A 21,577-nucleotide genomic window follows, 5' to 3' on the forward strand; every position below is an offset into this window, starting at 1 on the left:
AATTTAGGAGACGGAGGTGCTCAAAGTTGACCCATTTTACATACTGTACCCCATCCTACTATGAGACATCCATGTCCTCATCACTGGAAAAGATAAATGGTTGAGTTTAATATCAAGCTTACAAACAGGACTGTCAAACTATTTTATAATTTCTTTCTTTACATTTAATGTAAAATATCTAAAAACGCAAATGATAAACAATCGAAATAAAATATATTTTAAAACATTCTTCAAGAAATGATAAAATAGTTTGACAACTCTGTTCGTAAGCTTTGAAATATAATATCAAACTCAATTGTTGATATTTTCCAGAGATGAAGACATGGATGTCTCACGGTAGGATGGGGTATGCAAAATGGGTCAATTTTGAGGACCTCTATCTCCTAATGTTTTGGCATTCAGGTCCAAAAAGTTACTTTCTGAACACTTCTTCCATTGGAAAAATGTATAGAACGTTTTGTTCAAATCAAAATGGGGTGTAGTCGAACAGTGATTGAAATCGAATGGAACAACCCATAAAAGTAAGCTGGGCCACTTATACAATTGTTCATATCCAGACAAATAGATTTTGGATGGGGAAATCATTTTCAATGAACTTTGTCCTGGCCTTAAAATGTGTGTGTTTCCTGACTTTTATCATACGCTTTATCTCAAGTAAATTAGAAAAATCTATTATGCAATATTCCTTGAAAAACTATTTTAAAAATAGGCACAGCAAACCTCTCTGTGTGTATGTGTGTGTGTCTCACTATCGTGCTGCACTTCAATCTTTTATGGCATTGCAGGAACCGAGTGCAAGGGTGCATACAGGGACACTTGGTTCCCCATGAGTACAAGGCTGCATACAGGGACACTTGGTTCCCCATGCCAATGTGTGTACCCAAGCCCCAGGGGCATGAAGTGCAGCAACACAGGCATTTGATTGGTATTCATCATAACTTATTCATGCAGCTATTATCTCTGTGGTAAATTGCATACAGGTGCTGGCAGGTCAGACAGAGGCTAAACTACCTAATCCCCTTTGATTAATTACAACTTTTACAGTACAATATACAATACTGTAAATTAATAAGAATGTTAACACTGCATGAATGGTCATTGTGTGCTTCAAAATCCTTCATATAAAGAGCACTTTTTCAATAAAGTTCACCTCCTTTAAATATTTTATGACACCCAACATGATAATCATCAGCAGCACCCAATCTACTCATTCTCGTATGTGTTATTACACTAATTGTTATGAGCATTTCATTTTTTTTTTAGAAGCAAACAGCTCTCAATGACCATACCATTTCCCACCACAGTAATTACAAGCCAGACACCTTCAGTGGTATGGTACTAATGTATCTGGCAAGCTGTGGGGGTTAAAGTGTTACTGGGAGACACTAAACACAATTTCAGACTATTAAGGTCAAAGTAAACAAGCACAAATAGGTTGTGTACAGTATGCTATTCGTGACATGGTGTCAGCACCCAAGACATTACGAAATTATAATTATGAAATTGATGACAAAATGTTTTGTCTGTACTCGCAAAAAAACACACCCATTTTCATAACACACATTCGATGTTGAAGGGATGGTGAAATGTTTTTGGTTGGACTGACAAAAACACACCCATTTCCATAACACAATTTTGATATTGAATTGAAAATAATTTTAAAGAGAACATTCCAGTTGGATATCTTGTCAATCAATGCATTTACAACAATATATTCTCACCCTAGAGGTACATTTTGAATTAGCCTACAATGAAGACTTAAATAACATGGAGTTTATGGTGCAATTAATTCCAACAGATGCCAGATACTAGGCTAGCCATACTGTAGCGTTGTTCTGCCCTGCAATCCAGGTAGATCAAGTCTCCTGAGACAGAATGTGAAGCTTGCGACTACCCATTGGGCCTAGACAGAATATTGAACATGAACTTAGCAACAAAAAAAAAGAACAAATAAATGTATGGCTTTTCCATATATGAACATTTAAGATACATCTCTCACGTCCTCTCGCGCACCTCCTCCCCAATAGATGTCAGTGTGGTCGAAAATAAAAAGGGCTCCCTCCTCATTCTCCTCCCTCCGCGAAAGGGTGTGCGTTTTGAAAGGTTGTATTTATCTCACTAACGTCACTGTACAGGAGTACATTGGCGGAGTGATAACATCAGAAGTCACTGTCGGAGCCACGCATCCTCATACTGACTGAGTTCAAAGAAGGTCGTGTTCTGTCCGGGACAGGGTACGGCGGCATACACCCGATGCATGGAATGGAGTTCATATATCTCGGATCCCCCACAAATGCAACGTGACAGTTCTAAACGTTTAATTCAAGGTCAATATTGGACTTCGATCAGCTGTAACCGCGGACATTGTTGAGGATATTTATCTTCTTGTGGAACCGGAATTGTATGAGCAGCATCTTTTTCCCGGTCGGCGGTGAGCAATGACATATTTCACCGAAGAGGTTAACCTACGCTCCCAGTATCTAAAAAAACATTTCGGACCAAGTGTTCAATTAAAAAATTTGCTATTTAGGAGAGGATATGTAACTAGCTAACTAACATAGCACTGTAGCCGTGTCTTGAGCTCTCCAGGTCCGGTGTACCTTCGACGTTTCCTGATTTCACGAAAGGTGTTAGCCAGCTTGCCACAGTACCTGGAACTGCTGCATCCATCTCAAATAGCTCACTAAAGTTTCCTAGCTAGCCAGCCAATTGTCGAACATGGATATTTTGTGGGTCATTTGGAAAACCACTTGCTAGTGAGGAAAGTGTGTTCATTACACAAATTATTTAAGTTTAAAAAAACGAATTTCAACATGTCTGTTCGCGTAGTTTTACACTCACCCAGTGGCTCCAGAAGTTTTCTGGAGCGGGGACTCCTACTTCTGGTGATGTTGATCTTTCTGGAGGGTACCGTACTGACGCTTGGAGCTGCCAGCTCACCGGACATCAGCGCGCAGGACAACACTGGACGACACGAACACCTCGACGACCACCAAGGGATAGCAGGCAGCAACGACCGTACTAACTACACATACACAAAAAAGGCCTTCCCTGTCCTGTCTCTAGATTACCATCACATACAGGTGCCTTTCGAGATCTCTTTATGGGTGCTGCTGGCCTCTTTAATGAAATTAGGTGAGTTGCACTGTTAGTCTGGTTAATTTGGTTTGAGGTTCAGCTTGAGTTGTGTTCTCATAGCCTATACAGAGAAAAAGTAAAGCACCCATGTTTCTCTTACCAGTTCATTGAGGTGAGCAGGCAATCTAGGTGTTTGAAGAATGCCACCGATTGCAATTTCAATTCAGCATTATCAAGAGAAATGATGTCTTTCTGATACTCAGAGTTCATACCCTTTGAACCCCAATCAAATGTAAAAATTCTAAGAAAACACTGTTTGTTCCCTAGCAGGGATTATGCCATGTGAGATGGGAAAATACTACACATTGACTGGGCAGAGTAAAGTCAATAGGTGATTATGGAGTGCTAGTCCTTAATGTGACATTCCCTTGTGCACTGTATAAAGATGTCACAGATAAACTGACTCAACAAGCCAGGAGACACTCATTGTTACAGGCTTAGGTGACTCGTGTATTGGTTGGACTTGTTTTCCTTTATTCTGCATAGTAAGTGATCTTCCTGGGAATGATGAGCATACACTTAGGTCATGTTTTGAAGTGAAGGGTGCAATCAGTGCTACTTGACACAATGATGTGATGCGTGACTAAGCACATTGTTTTTGTTGCACTTTTGGGCATAGGCTAGACTGAAATCATTGCAAGTTCTCGTAAGGGGACATCTTTGACCACACTGTTCCTAATTAAAAGCTGTTTTGTTGACACAGGATGTTTGGCAATGGAAACATGAGAGACACACACACACACACACACACACAATTGTAGCCTAACTTCTATCCTTTTCCCTGTCGCTGGTTGTGGTCCCCTCGCCGCTCCCTGTCTTCTCCTTACTGCAATCATTTCATCTCGCACTGCTACTTCTCAGCTCCTTTACATGTTTATTGCTCTTCTTGCATTGCTCGTCCCATCTCCACTCCCTCCCTATTCTTCTCCTCTTCCTGTGTGCAGTGTGCTCTCCTCATGCCCCTGCAGTGTTCCCTGCTGCATCCCCTACTGCCATTTGCTAAGAGCCAGCAGCCTGCTATTTCTACACAACATAATAATGAGCCTGGGTGTGTCAGCATGTGGCCAGGCCAGAAAGGGTCTGTCTCACTTACTCAGGGGGAGGCCCACTGTCCTGGGGGAAGATGGGGAGAGCGCCCGGCAGCTGGGTGCAGTGGTTTGGAGGGAGTGAGGATGAGACGAGGTGAAGGTCGAGAGGGAGAAAGAAGACTGAGAGGGACAGGGAGGAAAGAGGGAGGGTGATGATGGAAGTGGGAGAAATAAAGACAGTGGGAAATAGGTAAAAGGGAGTATGCAGTAGAGCAAGGAAAGGAGGAGAGGGGCAGATGTGAAAGATTGAGTGAGCGTGAGCGAAACAAACAGGAACAGCAGTGACCTTCAGCTTCTGATTATGCTAAAACCCCTGTGTTTATAATCTGGTTTGACAGCTGCACTGCTCAGCTCCAGCATCCTGCCTGTGTTCTGTTCAGAGTTCTCATTCTTTTTTTTTAAGCTTAAAGCTGCATCCATGACCTATTTTTAATGTTATTTTGCTGCCATGTCAGACTGGCTTTGCTTGCTCTGGTAATTTTCCTCAATACAAAACATGGTTCACATGCGTTGTGGCCCACATTCAGGACTAGCCTATGCTTTTACCTCAGCAGTCTGTACTAGAGGTCGACCGACTATGATTTTTCAACGCCAATACCGATTTATTGGAGGACCAAAAAAGCCGATACTAATTAATCGGACGATTTATAAAAAAAAGTAATAATAAATAAATAAAAAATTGTAATAATGACAATTACAACAATACTGAATTAACACTTATTTTAACTTAATATAAAACATCAATAAAATCAATTTAGCCTCAAATAAATAATGAAACATGTTCAATTTGGTTTAAATAATGCAAAAACAAAGTGTTGGAGAAGAAAGTTATATGTGCCATGTAAAATATGTGCCATGTAAAAAAGCTAACATTTAAGTTCCTTGCTCAGAACATGAGAACATATGAAAGCTGGTGGTTCCTTTTAACATGAGACTTCAATATTCCTAGGTAAGAGGTTTTAGGTTGTAGTTAATATAGTATTTATAGGACTATTTCTCTCTATACCATTTGTATTTCATATACCTTTGACTATTGGATGTGCTTATAGGCACTATAGTATTGCCAGTGTAACAGTATAGCTTCCGTCCCTCTCCTCGCCTCTACCTGGGCTCGAACCAGGAACACATCGGCAACAGCAACACTCAAAGCATCGTTACCCATCGCCCCACAAAAGCTGCAGCCCTTGCAGTGCATGGGGAATAACTACTCCAAATCTAAAAGTGAGTGACGTTTGAAACAGTATTAGCGCACACCCAGCTAACTAGCTAGCCATTTCACATTGGTTACACCAGCCATTAGGCTGATAGCCTTGAAGTCATTAACAGTGCGGTGCTTGCGAAGAGCTGCTGGCAAAACGCACAAAAGTGCTGTTTGAATGAATTATTATGGGCCTGCTGCTGCTCAGTCAGACTGCTCTATCAAATCAGACTTAATTATAACAAAATAACACACAGAAATACGAGCCTTTGGTCATTAATATGGTCGAATCCGGAAACTATCATTTCGAAAACAAAACGTTTATTATTTCGGTGAAATACGTAACTGTTCGGTATTTTATCTAACGGGTGGCATCCCTAAGTCTAAATATTCTTGTTACATTGCACAAACTGCAATGTATGTCATAATTACGTAAAATTCTGACAAAGTAGTTCGCAATGAGCCAGGCAGCCCAAAATGTTGCATATACCCTGACTCTGCGTGCAATGAACGCAAGAGAAATGACACAATTTCACCTGGTTAATATTGCCTGCTAAACGTGATTAGTAGTTATAACTAGTGATTATGATTGATTGTTTTTTATAAGATAAGTTTAATGCTAGCTAGCAATTTACCTTGGCTTCTACTGCATTCGCGTAACAGGCAGGCTACTTGTGGAGTGCAATGGTTAGAGCGTTGGACTAGTTAACTCTGCGGTTGCAAGATTGAAACCCCTGAGCTGACAAGGTGAAAATCTGTCGTTCTGCCCCTGGACAAAGCAGTTAACCCACAGTTCCTAGGCAGTCATTGAAAATAAGAATGTGTTCTTAACTGACTTGCCTAGTTAAATAAAATATATATATATATATATATATATATATATATATATATATATATATATATATATATATATATATATATATAAAAATAAATAATCGGAAATCGGCGCCCAAAAATACCGATTTCCGATTGTTATGAATACTTGAAATCGGCCCTAATTAATCGGCCATTCCGATTAATCGGTTGACCTCTAGTCTGTACTGTACATTGGAAGACATGTATTGGACTTGACCTAGATCTCGGTCTCTCGTAAACGCTGTCTAAACATTAACAGAGGGAATGTGTGTTAACACGCTATTAACAACACGCTGCTATAAATGACCCTTTTTCACATTTGAATGTGTAATGCATCAAAGCACATGTAGTTTGGCGTTCAGTTCAACTACTAGACAATTGATATGCTAGGTAGAACCCCGCTTCTCCGAAGGGTCATGATGGTAGTAGTGTACAACACTAATAAAGAGAGGATAGCCTAATCAAAGCCAGGAATGTAGGTTAACATTTTACATACAGTAGTGTTGATATGATTAGGCCTATATCTGAAGAGTTAGGCTGAAGACTAGACTACATTGGTAGGCCTACATTGCTTTGCAGCTCTATTAGATCTACTCCTACAGTATTTTTAGGCAACAGGTGACCAGGCAGGTACAATTACCTCTGATATATGCCTGGCGACTCAAGTTTGTCACACCTCCCATTTGTAATGCAAACATGGCAATTCAAATTAAAATGGAACGTGGCAGTTCCCTGTTCTGTTCTCCTGAGAGCCCAAGTCCTACTCACCCACATTGTGGGCCGTTGGTCTAATCTGTGGCCAATATTTGTCTGGGGTGAACCAACTGCCACCTGGAACAGAGGAGCTTGAATGGAAATGGAAGGAAAATAGATGGAGAGAGTCAGTGCTAAGCTCTTTTCCACTCTGCTCACTCTTACAGCACTGCACAAGATTGCATAGTTGGCCCTTCAATGCACCTTTGACTTAATATATCCATTCACATCACACAATGACATGCAGATGCTACTGTGTTAATACATTTGCATAGGCAATTGTACTGCAATAAATAAAGCCAAGGACACCGTTGTTGATTAAATAATAGGCCCTAGTCAAATGTTCCATTGATTAACGCCCCAAAATATCTCTCCTTTCCCCATCTCAAGTCATGGCACAGGGTTGTTTTCTATTTTAGTATTGTCCTATTATACATTGTTCAGCTTCCACTTTGGCTCTGCACCCACTGTCAACCAGAGGAACAACTGCAGCAAGAGTAGCAGGGGAATGTTTCAGGCTCTGTTCATTATTGATACACAGGCCGTACTAAGCTCACATTGAGGGCACGTACATCGAGGGGGAGTTTCCCAAGGATATTATTGGATGTTGTAAGTCATCAACAATGCTTAAACTAAAGACCACTTTCAAGGTCTTTCAAAAAAATCTATCTAGCTAGTCTGTGCCTTCAGAAAATATTTATACCCCTTGTCTACACACAATACCCCATAATGGCAAAGTGAAAACATGTTTTTTGAAATCTGCTAATTTTATTGAAAATGAAATACAGAAATATATATCCTTTACACAAGTATTCACACCCCTGAGTCAATACACGTTAGAATCACCTTTGGCAGCGATTACAGCTTTGGGTCTTTCTGGGTAAGTCTCTAAGAAAGAGCTTTGCACACCTGGATTGTACAGTATTTGCACATTTATTCTTTAAAAAATTATTCAAGCTCTGTCTAGTTGGTTGTTGATCATTGCTAAACAGCCATTTTCAAGTCTTGCTATGAATTTTCAAGCAGATTTTTAAGTCAACTGAGTACAAATACCTAGGTGTCTGGCTAGACTCTAAACTCTCCTTCCAGACTCGCATGAAGCATCTCCAATCCAAAATTAAATCTAGAATCGGCTTCCTATTTCGCAACAAAGCCTCCTTCACTCATGCTTCCAAACATACCCACGTAAAACTGACCATCCTACCAATCATCGACTTCGGCGATATTATTTATAAAATAGCCTCCAACTCGCTACTCAACAAATTGGATGCAGTCTATCTCAGTGCCATCCGTTTTATCACCAAAGCCGCATATACTACCCACCACAGCGACCTGTACGCTCTTGTTGGCTGGCCCTCGCTTCATACTCATCGCCAAACCCACTGGCTCCAGGTCATCTACAAGTCTCAGCTAGGTAAAGCCCCGCCTTATCTCAGCTCATTGGTCACCATAGCAGCACCCACCTGTAGCACGCGCTCCAGAAGGTATATCTTACTGGTCACCCCCAAAGCTAATTCTTTCTTTGGCCGCCTTTCCTTCCAGTTCTCTGCTGCCAATGACTGGAACGAACTGCAAAAATCACTGAAGCTGGAGACTCATATCTCCCTCACTAGCTTTAAGCATCAGCTGTCAGAGCAGTTCACAGATCACTTAGCCCACCTGTAAACAGCCCTTCCAACTACCTCATCCCCATACTGTATTTATTTATTTATCTTGCTCCTTTGCACCCCAGTCACTCTACTTGCACATTCGTCTTCTGCACATCTACCATTCCAGTGTTTAATTGCAATATTGTAATTACTTCCCCACCATGGCCTATTTATTGCCTTACCTCCATTATCTTACCTCATTTGCACTCACTGTATATATACTTATTTTTTCTACTCTATTATTGACTGTACAGTCGTGGCCAAAAGTTTTGAGAATGACACAAATATAAATTTTCACAAAGTCTGCTGCCTCAGTGTCTTTATATATTTTTGTCAGATGTTACCTTGAAATACTGAAGTATATTTACAAGCATTTCATAAGTGTCAAAGGCTTTTATTGACAATTACATGAAGCTGATGCAAAGAGTCAATATTTGCAATGTTGACCCTTCTTTTTCAAGACCTCTGCAATCCGCCCTGGCATGCTGTCAATTAACTCCTGGGCCACATCCTGACTGATGGCAGCCCATTCTTGCATAATCAATGCTTGGAGTTTGTCAGAGTTTGTGGGTTTTTGTTTGTCCACCCGCCTCTTGTGGATTGACCACAAGTTCTCAATGGGATTAAGGTCTAAGTTTCCTGGCCATGGACCCAAAATATCGATATTTTGTTCTCCGAGCCACTTAGTTATCACTTTTGCCTTATGGCAAGGTGCTCCATCATGCTGGAAAAGGCACTGTTCATCACCAAACTGTTCCTGGATGGTTGGGAGAAGTTGCTGTCGGAGGATGTGTTTGTATCATTCTTTGTTCATGGCTGTGTTCTTAGGTAAAATTGTGAGTGAGCCCACTCCCTTGGCTGAGAAGCAACACCACACATGAACAAGCTTTTTTCCGGATGCCCCAAACAATCAGAAAGGGGATTCATCAGAGAGAATTACTTTACCCCAGTCCCCAGCAGTCCAATCCCTGTACCTTTTGCAGAATATCAGTCTGTCCCTGATGTTTTTCCTGGAGAGAAGTGGCTTCTTTGCTGCCCTTTTTGACACCAGGCTATCATCCAAAATTCTTTGCCTCACCGTGCGTGCAGATGCGCTCACACCTGCCTGCTGCCATTCCTGAGCAAGCTCTGTACAGGTGGTGCCCCGATCCCGCAGCTGAATCAACTTTAGGAGACGGTCTTGGAGCTTGCTGGACTTTCTTGGGCGCCCTGAAGCCTTCTTCACAACAATTGAACCGCTCTCCTTGAAGTTGTTGATTTAGGTGCAATCTTACTGGCAGCAGTATCCTTGCCCGTGAAGCTCTTTTTGTGCAAAGCAATGATGACGGCGTGTGTTTCCTTGCAGGTAACCATGATTGACAGAGGAAGAGCAATAATTTCAAGCACCACCCTACTTTTGAAGCTTCCAGTCTGTTATTTGAACTCAATGAGCGTGACAGAGTGATCTCCAGCTTTGTCCTCGTCAACACTCACACTTGTGTTAACGAGAGAATCACTGACATGATGTCAGCTGGTCCTTTTGTGGCAGAGCTGAAATGCAGTGGAAATGTTTTGGGAGGATTTAGTTCATTTGCATGGCAAAGAGGGACATTGCAATTAATTGCAATTCATCTGATCACTCTTCATAACATTCTGGAGTATATGCAAATTGCCATCATACAAACTGAGGCAGCAGACTTTGTGAAAATGAACATTGTGTCATTCTCAACTTTTGGCCACGACTGTATATTTGTTTATTCCATGTGTAACTCTGTTGTTGTATGTATCGAACTGCTGTGCTTTATCTTGGCCAGGTTGCAGTTGTAAATGAGAACTTGTTCTCAACTAGCCTACCTGGTTAAATGAAGGTGAAAAAAATGTATCTAGGCCACTCAGGAACATTTAATGTTTTCTTGGTGGTAAGCAACTCCAGTGTAGATTTGGCCTTGTTTTTGGTTATTGTCCTGCTGAAAGGTGAATTCGTCTCCCAGTGTTTGGTGTAACACAGACTGAACCAGGTTTTCCTCTAGAATTTTGCCAGTGCTTAACTCTATTTCGTTTATTTTAATTTAAAAAAACGACCTAGTTCTTGCCGATGACAATCTTCGTGTAACATGATGCAGCCACCACCATACTTGAAAATATGACCAGTAGATACTCAGTGGATTTGCCTAAACATAATGCTTTGTATTCAGGAGATAAAGTGCATTTTTTTGCCACATTTCTTTACATTTTGCTTTCGTGCCTTATTGCAAACAGGATGCATGTTTTGGGATATTTTTTTATTCGGTTCAGGCTTCCTTCTTTTCATCTTGTCATTTAGGTTAGTATTGTGGCGCAATTACAATGTTGTTGATCCATCCTCAGTTTTCTCCTATCACAGCCATTTAACTCTGTAACTGTTTTAAAGTCATCATTGGCCTCCTTGTCAAATCCCTGAGCAGTTTCCTTCCTCCCCGGAAACTGAGTTAGGAAGGACGCCTGTATCTTTGTTGTGACTAAGTGTCTTGATACACCATCCAAAGTGTAATTAATATAGTCACCATGCTCAAAGGGATATTCAATGTCTTTCTTTTTTTAATCATCTACCAATAGGTGCCCTTCTTCGTGAGGCATTGGAAAACCTCCCTGGTCTTTGTGGTTGAATTTGTTTGAAATTCACTGCTCCACTGAATGACCTTACAGATAATTGTACGTGTGGGGTACAGAGATGAGGTAGTCATACAAAAATAATGTTAAACACTATTGTTGCACACAGAGTGAGTCCATGCAACTTATTATGTGACTTGTTAAGCAAATGTTCACTCCTGAACTTATTTAGGCTTGTCATAACATATGGGCTGAATAATTACTGACTCAAGACATTTCAGTTTTTCATTTTTTAAATTTATTTGTAAAAATGTCAAAACATAATTCCAGTTTGACATTATGGGGTATTGCGTGTAGGCCAGTGACAATCTTAATTGAATCCATTTTAAATTTGGGCTGTAACACAACAAAATGTGGAAAATGAATGTGAATACTTTCTAATGGCACTATTGGCTACTCCATGCAAGAACCAGTTGTTTGAGAGCTGCGTGTTGTTTCTGCCCAACAGATTGTATTTTGCTCAAGCTAGGCTATTTGTGTGGCGTGCGTGTGTGGTAAATAATCTACATAACAAACTAACAGCTTCTGGAGTTTGTCTTGATTGAAAAAACAAAACAGATTCCCTCTTCAATCCATACTGACTGGATATAGATATACAGTGCTTTTGGAAAGTATTCAGACCCGTTGACTTTTTCCACATTTTCTTACTTTATGGCCTTATTCTAAAATGGATGAACATTTTTTTTTTACCATTTTCAATCTACACATAATACCCCATAATGACAAAGCAAAAACAGGTTTGGACATTTTTTGCAAATGTATTCAAAATAATATCTGAAATATCACATTTACATAAGTATTCAGACCCTTTACTCAGTACTTTGAAGCACCTTTTGGCAGCGATTACAGCCTTCTAGTCTTGTATTTGGGGAGTTAATCCCATTATTCTCTGCAGATCCTCTCAAGCTCTATCAGGTTGGATGGGGAGCGTCGCTGCAAAGCTATTTGTCACCCGATTCAGGATACTAGGCAAATGTCGCAAGTCACGACTTCACAGGAGAGCTGTTTGAACGTAAACATAAAAAAAAAAAATCATAATACGTTTTTTTGGCAGAAAGGCCTTCTCAAACGTGAACTTTCATGTGCCTTTTTTTTTTGTAGTGTTAGCTGGATGACTCGCTAGCTAACGTTATGTGTATGATCTTATTCTTCGTATCTCAGACACATTTGCTTGACTAGTTATAGCCAAAGAACCTGGTTGGTTAGCTACCTGCAGATTAATGCAGGGTAGTAACGTCAAGAGTTGTGATTATTGTCCATTGATGTCTCAACAAAAGACTCCACTCTAATTTTGTCAAAGTATTTTCATTTCAAGTTAGTGTACTGTTAGCTAGCTAGCTAACATTAGCTGTCTGGCTCGCTACCTAGTGTTACGTCGTGTTGGGATTCATCGTTTACCTAGCTAGCTATCTAGCTAAATTTCTTAACAAAACACTGTCCTCTTAGTGTGCCAACGTCGGCAACAAAGCTGCTGGCAACAACTGAATTACGCACTGTTACAGTCACCAATGCTCTGGATAACATGAAAACTGCCTAAACAGCTCTGCTAGGGGGAGTAAAATGGTCATTGTGGGGTGTTCCCTCATTATGTGTCTGGAAGTAGCTAGCCAATGTTGGCCAGTTTGCTTGGGTGCTTGACTGTTATTGTGAGGTCAGAGCTTTCGTAACAACCTTCTTATTGGCCAGAGTGTCCAGTGTGCACTGAACGCGAAACGCTCTGAATTTACGAACGGACAATCTGACAGCACAGTTGCAGTCCCCAACGCTCTGGATAACATACAGTAACAGCCTAACCAGCTCTGCTAGGGAGAGTAATGTTCAGTGAGCTGTTCTCTCTCTCTCGGATGTCTGGAAGTAGCTGACAAGTTAGTCCCGAACGCACAGATCAACCCTTAGAGATGGGTGGGGCTAAGGCTTAAGAGGGTGTGAACAATCACCTGGAATCTCAAGTCTGCGGTCCTGAGCACTCTGGAGCAGGTCAATCCTGACTAGTCTCCCAGTCCCTGCTGCTGAAAAACATCCCCACAGCACGATGCTGCCGCCACCATGCTTCACCGTAAGGATGGTGCCAGGTTTCCTCCAGACGTGACGTTGGCATTTAGGCCGAGTTCAATATTGGTTTCATCAGACCATATAATCTTGTTTCTCATGTCTGAGAGTCCTTTAGGTGTCTCTTGGCAAACTCCAAGCAAGCTGTCGTGTCATTTTACTGAGGCGTGGCTTCCGTCTGACCACTACCATAAAGGCCTGATTGGTGGAGTGCTGCAGAGACGGTAGTCCTTCTGGAAGGTTCTCTCCACAGAGGAACTCTTGAGCTCTGTCAGTGACCATCGGGTTCTTGGTCACTTCCCTGACCAAGGCCCTTCTCCCCCGATTGCTCAGTTTGGCCGTGCGGCCAACTCTAGGAAGAGTCTTGGTGGTTCCAAACTTCTTCCATTTCTTGGTACCCTTCCCCAGATCTGTGCCTCGACACTCCTGTCTCGGAGCTCTACGGACAATTCGTTCAACTTCATGACTTGATTTTTGCTCTGCGATGTACTGTCAACTGTGGGACCTTACATGGACAGTTGTGTTCCTTTCCAAATCATGTCCAATCCACTGAATTTACCACAGGTGGACTCCAATCAAGTTGTAGAAACATCTCAAGGATGATCAAAGGAAACAGGATGGCTTTTAGCTCAATTTCCAGTCTCATAGCTAAGGTTCTGAATACTTTTTAAAGTACTAGTCAAAAGTTTGGACACACCTACTCATTCAAATGTATTTTTTATATATATTTTTACTATTTTTTACATTGTAGAGTAATAGTGAACTATGAAATAACACATGGAATCATGTAGTAACCAAAAAAGTGTTAAACAAATCAAAATATATTTTAGATTCTTCAAAGTAGCCACCCTTTGCCTTGACAGCTTTGCACAGTCTTGGCATTCTCTCAACCAGCTTCATGAGGAATGCTTTTTCAACAGTCTTGAAGGAGTTCCCACATGCTGAGCACTTGTTGGCTGCTTTTCCTTTACTCTGCGGTTCCACTCATCCCACACCGTCTCAATTGGGTTATGGTCGGGGGATTGTGGAGGCCAGGTCATCTGATGAAGCACTCAATCACTATCCTTCTTTGTTCAAATAGCCCTTACACAGCCTGGAGGTGCAAACAAGTGCAAACAAGATGTATCGCTGCAGAATGCTGTGGTAGCCATGCTGGTTAAGTGTGCCTTGAATTCTAAATAAATCACCAACAGTGTCACTATCAAAGGACCCCCATACCATCACACTTCCTCCTCCATGCTTCACGGTGGGAACCAAACATGCGGAGATCATCCGTTCACCTGCACTGTGTATCACAAAGTTTGAACCAAAAATCTCAAATTTGGACTCATTAAACTTGCTTGTGTTTCTTGGCCCAAGCAAGTCTCTTCTTAGTGTCCTTTTTAGTAGTGGTTTCTTTGAAGCAATTCGTCCATGAAGGCCTGATTCACGCAGTCTCCTCTGAACAGGTAATGTTGAGATTTCTGTTACTTAAACTCTGAAGCATTTATTTGGGCTGTAATCTGAGTCTGGTAACTCTAATGCATTTATCCTCTGCAGCAGAGGTAACTCTGTCTTCCTTTCTTGTGGTGGTCCTCAGAGCCAGTTTCATCATGTTTTTTGCGACTTCACTTAAAGATACTTTCAAAGTTCTTTACATTTTCCATTGACTGAACTTCTTGTCTTAAAGTAATGATGGACTGTCATTTCTCTTTGCTTATTTGAGCTGTTCTTGCCATAATATGGACTTGGTATTTTATCAAACAGGGCTATCTTCTGTATACCACCCCTACCTTGTCACAACACAAATGAGTGGCTCAAACTCATTAAGAAGGAAAGAAATTCCACAAATGAACTTTTAACAAGGCACACCTGTTAATTGAAATGCATTCCAGGTGACTACCTCATGAAGCTGGTTGAGTGTGCAAAGCTGTCATCAAGGCAAGGTTGGCTACTTTGTTCAACATATCCACATTTATTTTATGTTTCAGATTCTTCACTTTTTTTTAGTTACTATATGATTCTATGTGTGTTATTTCATTAGTTTTTGTGTCTTCACTTTTTGTGTCTTCACTTCACTTTTGACTGGTACTGTGTGTGTGTGTACATACACATACAGTGCATTTGGAAATGATTGACACCCCTTGAACTTTCACTATATTTATATATATATATATTTATTTTAATCACTGGCCTACTGATGTAGATTGACTGGCATGGAGGATTTCCAAAACCTCCCCGGGTCAGCGGGCAGCCCTGTCAGTCGAGCGCTGTTTGTTTCTTTTCAAGAGTTTTTATATTTAGACCCTGTGTGTCTCCCATTTTTAGATTTTGTTTCTACCACAATTGGTTCACTAAAAGATCAAGGCACTCCTTCAGAAGGTTTAAGAGGCCGTTATCTACAGTAGACATACAACGAAGATGGATGATAACCTGAGAGGCGGATAGCACAACTGTCAGTGGGTGCACTGCTCCGCATACTGTAGCAGTACACAATGGAAATATTGTACGTCACAAAGAAATATAATTTATTACTACTGGAATCGTGGCCTGCCTATGGAAACCATAATTAGATTAGGCCTAATAATTTTACAACATCAAACCCAGTCACCTGTTACAATCACCTTGAGTTGTCAGGAACAGGGTGTGGCCTAAAAGTATAGTAGGATAATTGGCTCCAGTGGGCTCAAATCTCAGGTTTGTAATTTTATCTCAGTTTGCTCAAGGTTGGTTTTCTGGGTAAACTTACAAATGAGTAGGATATAATGAGAGATCTTTCCTACATAATCCGTTTATCTAAGCACTGCTTCTAGCATGAGTATTTCAAATGTAATTACAGGACACGACTCCAGTGTGCGAAGAGTAAAAGCTTGCGCATTAGGTGGTCTTTAGCACACAGTTGAGTAATGTGACAGTGAAATGAGGAGATGCAACTGTTGGCTTATTTGTCAGTGGCCTTCAGGCCTAATATTTAATGACTGTGTGGATGTCTGGGAGAGATAACAGGTAGGCCTATGTCATTAGCTAAAACGACACTTCCCTTTCCTGCCGACGTGTTAACGACTCAAGCTTTTCCCATTATTTGCTTTTATGGCTCTTTTTTTACTTTTTCCATCCCATCGACATAGTTAGAACTTGAAATCAATTTCAGTTCAGAGGTATGAGGCAGAGGTGGGCTACATCAAAGGTTTCAAAAATAATGCTGAGTAAAGAGAGAAACATGAAGGGAGGTGGAGTAGCAGCTACGTAGGAAAATCTATGTGGGGAAAATAACACCTGAGCAGAACGTGATCCAGAGCCGTGGCTTTGAGAAGTATTTCCAGAGGGGCAGGGGTGAGAACTCTGTATTCATGGTCTGTGAAAACTTATTTTTTTTTAATCCCAACATGGTGTCAGTTTGAGGCACAGTAATGATACAGACAAAATATGATGAGCACCAGAAAGGAAGTAAGGTTTAGAAGGGACATTCCATTGACCCCCACCATGGCTTATCAGTACCATGCCTCTCACTGAAGTGCGCTTTATCCATAACATCCATCCATATGGCGAGCCTCTGTTATCGGTGTGAACGGTGGGATGATACCTGATCCCAATGTTCCCCCATGTACCACCTTATCTCCAGCTGTTATATGTACTTGCCACTGACGAGTGTGAATACTGGAGGCCATGATTGGAGTATTCCGCTATGGTAGGGGTGTCAAACTCATTTTTCCCTGGGGACCACATTCGGTCTTCAACTTGTTCCAGAGGGCCGCACTGAAAAATAGTCCTGTCAATTTTGGAATTTTCAGTGCTGTCTAGCTTTAATTTGGTATGTTTGACACCACCGTGCTAGAGAATGTGTCAGCTGTCTGCAAGTTGGTTAGGAGCTTCAGGCACATCAACAGTGCCTCCCAAAGTTTAGGCCTAACCATTGGCGGAAATGCTAAATAAATGATAATTTTCTGAAAGGAGCTCAACCATATATTGTAATATAGTATGTCCTGACGGACAGGAGCCAAGAGAAAGGGCCTTTTTCTAACTACATTTCTTTCAGCGCTGCTTGCTACCAGTCCTCTCTTGTTTGTATTGTCTTAAGCCTTTGGGTGTGACCTAGCTAGGAGGCCTAACACAGACTATTGGAGGTGAACGAGCTCCTTGTCCAGGGGCGATGAGTCATTCACTTCCTGGAGTGCCCGTCTTCACACAAACTGGGGTAATTTAGCATTCCAGTCCTGAATTGACGGTTTGGTCTCTGGCTGTTAGCTGTTAGCGGTTGCAGTCGTAATCACTCCAGTCCATCCAAATATGACCGGTCTGCCCTTTTTCCTGCAGGCCTCGTCTTATTTACTCAAAATGATCTGTAATGAAATTGATCTGAAGACTGGAGTTTTTCCTTGAGATACACTACGTTCAAAAGTTTGGGATCACTTAGCAATGTCCTTGTTTTTGAAAATGAAAATAACATCAAATTGAACAGAAATACAGTGTAGACATTGTTAATGTAAATTACTATTGTAGCTAAAAATATATATATTTGATTTTGTATTTTTTCATGGAGTATCTACATAGGCGTACAGAGGCCTATTATCAGCAACCAACACTCCTGTGTTCCAATGGCACGTTGTTTAATTGACTAGTTTAATTGCCCAAAAATTTGCTTTTCTTTCAAAAACAAGGACATTTCTAAGTGACCCCACACATTTGAATGGTAGTGTAGATGCTTTATGAAGTCATTGCAACAGGTTGTAATAGCCTGGAAACAGGAACCTGCTAATTTTTATAGTAATGTGTGTGTGTATATACCTGTTTTTAGGGCCACACAATTCATCGAATTCACATCAAAATCACAATATTGACTTGTGCAATATCATGTCTTCGACATAGGAACCATTCGGATTGCCTGCTTCTGGAGTCTGGAGGATATTTCCTCCTTCAACTTGAGCTGAGGCCTCGGGAACAGTCGACGTGATGATGCTGCAGAAGCAACAAACTGTAGCTTGTGCCCTGATGTCACTGTTTGCATGATCCAGGACGACACTACGCATGCGCACCATTGGTCGGAGCAGACATCAAGCCTTCCGTGAAGTAACATATGGAAGGGGCGGGATGCCACGTTGGGGACTTTGAGAGATTTGGTTCTTTTATCATTTCCACCAGTCTTTAGAAATGTGTGTCTGAATGTGGGGAAGGGACACTTTTCATCCAACTCCTATGAGGGACACCCGTAAACACTTGGGGTTGAAGAAAAACTGTCTTAAGTCAAGGTTTGCCTAGTGGGCCGGCGATCAGTGGCGTACACCGATTGGCAGTGCCACCTGGGGGTACTATTGTCACAACAAGCCTCACTCGGTTTAGGCAGTAAGATGCGTTCTGGTAACCGGCTGGCCGCATGCAATAAATAAAAATAGACCCAGGGAAAATGTTTTATCATGAAGGTTACACTACCGACCAGTCATGGTTACTGGCGACAAAGCACCTTGTAACCTAGCTGGGAATGGGACAGACAGCTCTGAAAAACAGACCCCTTTTTGTGGTAAGACGGATGATTCGTAATTGAATCTAATTCTCAGGAATGAAAAGCGCTGAGCTGGAGAAAGACCACTCATTTCGGGATTCATATGAACCACAAACTGTGTGTTGGATAATCGTGTCCAACCTTGCTTGTTCCCTCGACTACGCTACCCACCACCAATCGCCTACAGAGCCCATAACCTGTATCACAAGACACCTCATAGGGACTAGTGAACTACAGGCAGGAATCTGTAATGAATCCCAGTAATGAGCCACCCATGGGGAGAGGTGCCCCCTTGTGGACAGAGTGATATACCCCATGAACATCATAGAACAAGAGTACCAGAAGGCCATTAAACATGGGACAAGCTTCTAACACATGTTGTGCTTCTGTTAGACTGAATAGCCTGCATGAAACCCGGCCCCCTTATGGGTTATGGCAATGGCTGATGTAGTACCCCATTTGCCGTAACAAAATGTAGAAGCACTGTCATCACAGCGATGTTTAGTGTTTTGAGGAAGCGTGTACTTGGCATGCTGTCTGCCGGAATATCCACCTGAGTTGTTGCCAGAGAATGAATGTTCATTTCTCTACCATAAGCCACCTCCAACTTACCCGGCCTCGTAACCATAGACCACATGTAGCCATGCCAACCCAGGACCTCCACATCCGGTTAATTCGCCTGCAGGATCGTCTGAGACAGCTGATGAAACTGGGTTTGCACAACCAAAGAATTTCTGCACAAACTGTCAGAAACCGTCACAGGGAAGCTCATCTGTGTGCTTGTCGTCCTTACCAGGGTCTTGACCTGACTGCAGTTTGGCGTTGTAACCGTCTTCAGTGGGCAAATGCCAACCTTCGATGGCCACTGGTGCTCTGAAGAAGTGAGTGTTTTCAACTGTACCGGGGAGATGGTAGACTGCGTGTATGGTGTCTTAAGGGTGAGCAATTTGCTGATGTCAACTTTTTGAACAGTGCACCATGGTGGCGGTTGAGTTATGGTATGGGTAGGCATATGGTAATGACAGGACAACAAACACAATTGCGTTATATCGATGGCAATTTGAATGCACAGATACAATGACAACATCCTGAGGCCCGTTGTCGTGCCATTCATCCGCCGCCATCACCTCATGTTTCAGCATGATAATGTATTTCCTCAGGTTGCAAGGATCTGTACACAATCCCTGGAAGGTGAAAATGTCCCAGTTCCGTGGCCTGTATACTCACCAAACACGTCACCTATTGAGCATGTTTGGATGCTCTGGGTCGACATGAACGACAGCGTGCTCCAGTTCCCACCAATATCCAGCAACTTCACACAGCCATTGAAGAGGAGTGGGACAACATTCCACAGGCCACAATCAACAGCCTGATCAGCTCTATCCGAAGAAGATGTCGCACTGCGTGAGGCAAATGGTGGTCACACCAGATACAGAGGCATATCTATATTCCCAGTCATGAGACATCAATAGATTAGGGTCTAATGAATTTATTTCAATTGACTGATTTCCTTATATTAACTAACTCAGAAAAAACTTTTTTGAAGTTGTTGCATTTTACGTTTATATTATTGTTCTGTGTGGATTGATGCACCGGTGCGTAAATAGACTACGGGTTTAATTCATTGGGGTATGGTCGTAAACACGAATCCTGCTTGTCAGCCTTCGTCGTTTCGGTCAGGTTCGCCATCTAACTTCTTGCTATAGCCAGGCCAAGCAATTAGAGGAATAACTAATTCCTGATTAGGAAACCATACCGACTTCAGCACACAACGTCCAGGGGGTGAGCACGCTCTGCCACTAACGGACAGTTTAGTTGGCACAACGTAAGTCTCGTTTTCCAATTGTTTATTTTAGTAGCGTGATTAATTCCTTTTCAAACTGAGGTGAAGAGCGGAATAATTGAAGGAATGAATCTGAGCCTCACGTTTATCACCTGTGGAAGGCGGGGCTTCCCGTGAGGCGCAGATTTCATTTGGCCTTGTCAGCCGTGATTCTAGAGCCTTAAACCGAAATCGCGAGAGTGTGACTCCCCATGGTAATGTTGTACCGAAGTCGACTGACAGGGGAGTCTTTTGACTGACATGAGACTGAAATGAACAACACATTGAGAAATGTCATAACATGGAGTGACAACCTTAGACATCAGAAAATGCATTGCGGAGATGCGGCAGACCTAGTGCTGACAGCTCAGACCTTTCCAATACACACAGTCACTGACACACATACAACTTGGTATCCAGTTCCCTGTTGAATCTCTGGAATTTGACCTGTTACTGCTGCCAGGTTATTTATGGATCGTTGGGAGTCCTTGAACCAAATTTTCCTCCGGATCAGAGTCACTTCTCAGAGGAAATAGAAGGCACACGACTATGTTTTGCAGGCTATGTATCAGAGTTGGGGTCAATTCCTTTTCAAATCAGGAAGAACACTGAAAATCCTATTGGCTTTTCATTGAGGAACAATTGGTGTAGGAATTTGGTATACTTTCTGAATTTAAATGGAATTGACTCCAACCCTGCTATGCATCTACTACTAATAACCTTTGCCATGAGCACTGGGATTAAATATGAGTCTCTTTATATTAGGCTCTTAAGGAGCCAAGTAACTTGAGTTTGAGTTCTGCTTTCATAAATTAGTATTGTTGACTATTGACAGTGTTGATTCTGAAATTACTAAAAAACAAAATCTGGATAAACCAGAGACTTATGTTGTTTATCTAAACACTATATGCTACATTCTGT

General features: G+C 41.7%; 1 protein-coding gene across 1 annotated transcript in view; it reads left to right on the forward strand.

Annotated features, from left to right (window-relative positions):
- Window positions 1–2,052: 2,052 nt before the first annotated feature.
- LOC110488849 (Na(+)/H(+) exchanger beta) overlaps window positions 2,053–21,577 on the forward strand; it is a 43,729-nt gene continuing 24,204 nt past the window's right edge. Inside the window, exon 1 of the mRNA XM_036947374.2 lies at window positions 2,053–3,135. Within this exon, the coding sequence (XP_036803269.2) occupies window positions 2,814–3,135 (322 nt within the window). The 5' untranslated portion in view covers window positions 2,053–2,813. The remainder of the gene's footprint in view (window positions 3,136–21,577) is intronic.

This window comes from Oncorhynchus mykiss, chromosome 2, assembly GCF_057628025.1.
Source record: "Oncorhynchus mykiss isolate SJ-2025 chromosome 2, ASM5762802v1, whole genome shotgun sequence".
Taxonomy (NCBI): Eukaryota; Metazoa; Chordata; class Actinopteri; order Salmoniformes; family Salmonidae; genus Oncorhynchus; species Oncorhynchus mykiss.